Source organism: Rhagoletis zephyria, unplaced genomic scaffold (genome assembly GCF_001687245.7).
Source record: "Rhagoletis zephyria isolate East Lansing unplaced genomic scaffold, Rhagoletis_zephyria_1.1 Rzeph_scaffold_15251, whole genome shotgun sequence".
NCBI classification, from domain to species: domain Eukaryota; kingdom Metazoa; phylum Arthropoda; class Insecta; order Diptera; family Tephritidae; genus Rhagoletis; species Rhagoletis zephyria.
The window spans coordinates 2,553-8,325 of NW_016172318.1; the positions used below are offsets into that span (position 1 = coordinate 2,553).

Genomic DNA, 5,773 nt, shown 5'->3' on the forward strand with positions numbered 1-5,773 from the left:
AAAATTATATTCCCAATTCGATGTCCAAATTTGAAACCAATTCCAATTGCTTGCTTATCTACCAACCAACCAAACATTTCATTCAACAATTGATACTTAATAAACTTAATTGATTTCTATAAATGACTAATTCACAATGATTGAACTGATCGATAATTTTGATCGATACATAATTTGAATTAAAAAACTAAAAAAACAAAAAAACAAAAAAAAAAAAAATTTGAAATTTTTAATTGTAAAACAAAATAAATCTATAGAATACGCCACCGTCGGCTATATGGCAAAACGAATTCAAATGCGAAAACAAAGATTTATGGCGATCCAAAAAATAGCTGAGCAAAAAAAGCAGCAACAAATGGATGGGGCGCAACCACCGCCCAATCCCAATCCGAGTGCGGGCGATCATGGACATGGGCATGGTCATGGCCACAGCCATGGTCATCCTCATGCGCCAAAACAAACAGTGAGTAACCGACCAATTGGCTATTCAAATATGCAACAAAACGTTGGTTCGCGCGGTTGCTCGATAGTGGGACCCTTGTTCCAGGAGGTGAGATTCAAGGTGCACGATCCGAAGGCCCATTCCAAAGGCGGCACGCTAGAGAATACTGTGAACGGTGGACGTGGCGGACCGCCGGTTGGCCCACCCGGACCCGGACCCCAAGGTGGCGGTGGCGGAGGTGGAGGCGGTGGCGGCGGCGGGGGCGGAGGAGGTGGTGGCGGTGGCGGTGGCGGCGGCGGCGGAGGTGGAGCGCCCGAAGGTGGGGACGCCGAAGCGGCTGTACCATCCCATTTATTACACCCGGGCAAGGTAAAAAAAGTAATTTCCAGCCCAAACATATACACCGCGAGAATTTTGTGATCATACTAATCGATTGTTTTTTTCTCTCTCTCTTTATTCGTCGCTTTTTTAACTTTTTAATTTTTCCTATAATTTACAAAATTTGTTACAACACACAGGATATCAACAAGCTGCTGGGCATAACGCCATCAGACATTGACAAATATTCGCGCATAGTGTTCCCCGTGTGTTTCGTTTGCTTCAATCTGATGTATTGGATCATTTACTTGCATGTCAGCGACGTGGTTGCCGACGATCTGGTGTTGCTGGGCGAGGAGAAGTAAGATGAGAAACGCCGCCGAGCAGAAAAGCGTAAAGCATACAAGAAAAGGCAGCACAGAACAGAGGAAGTGCTGTGTCACGCTAGGCGTGTACCGGTTGAGGCGAAGTCATGTCGAAGACAGGACGAGCCAGGGGAGTACAGCAGCCAGGCGAATCGCACTAAATTAATTAAGTTTATATATTAAGCAAATACACTATATGTAGACAAAAAAAATTAGCATAATTATTATATGAATACTCACACGCACTAGAAGATTAAAAAAAAACAAAAAAAAAAACACAAGCATAAGTATGTTTATGTATTAGGAAAATCAGCAGAGAAACGACGAAAATTAGCTAAAAATTATTTATACTAAGCAGAAAAAAAAATAGTGAACAAACAGCTTAAGTTGAAAAACTTCGGAAATAAAATCAAAATAAAAATGAGTTCAAGTCTAAATGAGAGCACGAGAGTGCTGCTGGTGTGCGCCATAGCAGGCAATTACACTGAAAAAAAAAAATAAAAAATCATCTAAGATTAAACTATACTTTATAGGCAAATAACACAACGTTAAGTGGAACGCTAAAAAAACAACTAAACAAAACAAAAATCGTTATGATTTAGTAAGTCGTATAAGCTCAAAAAATATTAACAGCAATAAATAAGCGAGTGTAGAGCAGAGTATTTGAATGAAATATAATGAATTAGAACCTAATAATTTGTCAGCGAAAAACGTTAAAATTAAGAGAAGTGTAGTTAAAATAATATTGGGCAGGACTTTGAAAATTAGTAAAGTTACACGATACACGCATACACAGGCAGCGCCAATAAAAGTACAGTAGTGAGAAGCGTGATGCGATGGCACTTTAACCTAAAAATAACAACTTCGGCTTGCTGATGCTTCCGGTGGATTTTGACATGAAATTCCGTCATACCTTGTCAATTTTCTTTTGAAGACATACAAGTTTCGGCGCTAGCCATGTTCAGTGTAATTCTTTGTCGTGAGGGAATGCCATATTTTTTCACTTAAAACTTTTTATGTTCAAGCATTAGTAGGGACCTGATTTTGTTAGATAAAGAGTTCTTCATTGAAAAGACTAGAAGGAGCCAGACTTCATTAAACTTTTGTTGCTTAAAAAACAAGAATTTGACGAGGAATCTGTAAATTTAAGGACATTACTGGGGGAAGTACAAAAAGTGCGGTTTTGGATATTCAAGAGCTTTCACCTAGATTTTAAGATAGTGAAGGTTTTTTATTTTGGTATATTTCTTTAGTGAATGCTTTCGAAAACTTAAAAAGTAAATTTCGCTCTGTTTCAGGTTATGTATCCCTTTAAAGGGGAAAACTAAAACCAAGACCTCGACCACCGATGTTTAAAGGCTAGATTCTGGCATATCTTTGCTGCTACCAGTTTCATCACAAAACATAATTCTGGTGCAAGTAAAATTTTCCAAATGGGCACAACTTATTCTAAAGAATTTTTCCATTTTGACTCATGAGCTATTGGTATTAGGATAGTTTACATTGTAATGGTTGGAGGGTATACCTTATTGAGATCACAATTCCCTTCGATGTTAGAAAGCTCACTCTGGTGCAAAGCGCATGGTTGACGCTTTGAAATTTATGAAAGCTTTCATTATAATCATATTATATACTATCTGGAAGGCGTTAAAAATTGGTTTGAATAGTTCTTCAATGCGCTCGCAACTATGTGTACCAATTAAGAGTTTTATCAGGAAGTACAGTTGTTTTCTGTACAGCGTCGCAGCTAATTATGGCTCTACCGGGTGAACGTATGTTTCAACTGTTTAAAGACAGTCGAGGTTACCACGTACTTCCATTCCTTGCCAATTCATCAGCTTTGTTGTTTCCACTCATAATGCTGGTGAGTTCAATTCTATAATGCTGTGACATTTGTTCCAAAATTTAATTAAAAAAAAAGTCTGCAATGCCTATGTGTCAGCCTGAAGCTTTCAGCACTGCCTGACACTGAACTTTTGCTATGTACCACTCAATTTCTGCGTTTATATAAACCCCAAATGGTTTGTTTATAAAATTACTCATTCAGCTAAGCTCTAAAATATGTATATACAACATTACTGGAACGATTTCAAAAAAAAGTTACAGTTACTAGAAAAACCTTGGATATGTGGAGGTCTTCGTTACCTATCACAGCTTTGTATTTCCTATGCCAAATGTATGTGAGAGTATACAATAGTCGGTACTGCCAAGCATCAGTATAGTCGTTGACGAGCCTAGGTTAAGGTTATCTAATCTTATTGATGCAATAACGGGCACTTATCGAGCACTTCGATCAAGGAGTTGGATTCAAAATCGCATTTAGAGCTTATTTGATACTGAGACTCTATGGCGCCTAATTATATGGATAGTTCACTTATACATTCAGTGTACAGGACATAATGTCCATGATATACGTAACTACACTCCGTGTCATAATTATAAACACACCACATATTGAAAAGTTTTAACAAAAAATATTTTTGTTATTTATTTTTAGTTAATTTTTATATAAACATAAAAATATAGTTTACTCTCTAACAAAAATCTGTTAAATTCCAGTTTTAAACTTTTTGCAATATAAAAGATTTTTTTGAGCTGGAGGCCGATTTTTATGAAAAACTATTGTTAATATAAATAAAAATTTCGAGGTTTTTAATTAGATTTAATAGAAATATTTTGTGTGTTAATAATATATAGAAATAATTTAAAATTTACGCTTTTGGAGATTTCATCATGCAATTAAAAAGCTTAATAAGGAGAATATGTTCAGTCTAACAGATGACTAAACTTCTCAAAAATAGCGAAGATATGCGGCTTTCCATCTGTCTTTTTGTATACCAACTGTATGAGTTGATCAAACTTTGACTGTGTTTTCTCAAAAAAATTTAAATTAAGAAATAATTCTATATATATTATTAAATGTGCGATATGTTCGCCGATTTTTTATATAAAAAAAAAATGAGCAAAATCAAGGGTAAGCCCTCGCTACTTTAAGTTCAAATGGAAGGGCTGCCAAACGGCATACTCAGAATTTTTTATAGAAATGTAATTATAGAGCTCGAAATTTAAAAAAAAATTTGTTTTTGTTAGAGAATAAACTATACTTTTTATGCAAAACTAATTAAAATTAAATAGTTTTTGGTATGAATTTTCGATAATTTGGTATATTTTTTTATATTTTTGTTATCTCAAATTTCAAATTCTAGCCACAAAATACGCTTGTACAATTGCACTAGTCACCAAAAATACAGCCACAAAAATTTTATATACATAAATCTTTTTTCGTCTTGATTTTTTATTGGTTTTTTTTTTTTTTGCTTTAAATTATTAAGGAAGCTATGTTAGGTCCAACAACTACTTACTTTAAGCAATTAGATGAAGAAAAACAAAACAAAACAACTACATTACAAACACTTTAGCGCTTCCAAAACTTTTTGCCAAATTTTTTGAAATTAATTAAAGAAAGACAAGTCATAAAATTAGCAACAAATCGAAAGCACAACAACGCACATTGATGTTAGAGTTGCGAATAGTATATAATTATGCGTGTGCATACTTGCACATGTATATGTATATGTGTAGAGATAATTAGCTTAGTTTAATTTAGTTTTGTGTGGTTGAATTAAGTAAATATTTAATTTTTTACTCAAATGCGTTTGCTTTAATATTTTTTTCCATTTAAAGCAAATAAAGCGATTGGAAAATTACAAACTGCGCACGCGCACGCCGCTCCTTTAAACATTTAAACATTTACACAGACACACACACCTTAAGATGCCATATACGGCAACGTGGCAGACTTACTCTTAAAGAAAAAAAAATATCGAAAATTCTTAACCGAATAAATCGAATAGTAAAACTTTGAGCCGAAAAAGTTAAGAAACAAACAAAAAAACACATTAAAGCGTTGACTAATAATAAATAGATATCAGCTATGTATATGCAGTAAGTTATGACTTAATAAACAGCACACACATGTTAGTCTAGTTACATAAATAAATACCTAATATGAAAGTCTACATACCCTCCCTAACCTATATATGTATGTATTTGTATGTTTACCCCAAGCGCAAATGAACAATATCCCTATATACTCGTAATATTTACGTGTTGAAATTTGCAAACTAAAGAAAGAACAAAAAAAAAATCGAAAAAAGTAAATACATATGTATGTATATGTATGTATACCTATTCTCATATATGTATATGTACGTATGCAATTTACAAATACTGCTAGCGACAGTACTAAACCAATTACTTTACAACCAACTGACAATGAGTATGTGTAAGTTTGTGTGTAAACACCCTATATCATACCTACTACATACTAAATATGTATATAAACAGCTAATTAGCTAATGCAATCCTATTATAAAAGAAGCAACAATTCGCTAACCAAAAACTTTATTTCAACTCATTGCACGCACATACACAACACACACACACCTGAAATAAGAAAATAAATTAAATTCACTTTTATAGCACCAAACCACGGCTTGAATGTACTTGTACATAACCTATTTTATATAATGAAGGAAAAAATAAAAAAAGAACAAAAAATTACAAAAATAGAAAATTGGCTGCAGTCGCGCGTAATCCGAAGAAGAAGAGTTAAACTAACGTATACTGTTGTAAAAAAAAAAAAAAA

General features: G+C 34.0%; 1 protein-coding gene across 1 annotated transcript; it reads left to right on the plus strand.

Annotated features, from left to right (window-relative positions):
* Nucleotides 1-257: 257 nt before the first annotated feature.
* On the plus strand, nucleotides 258-2,887 carry LOC108378922 (gamma-aminobutyric acid receptor subunit beta-like; the record flags this gene model as incomplete). The annotated part of the gene is made up of 3 exons (XM_017635226.1): nucleotides 258-680; nucleotides 726-811; nucleotides 961-2,887. Coding segments are annotated over 3 exons (674 nt in total), but the record flags the coding sequence as incomplete, so codon positions are not given.
* Nucleotides 2,888-5,773: the final 2,886 nt, after the last annotated feature.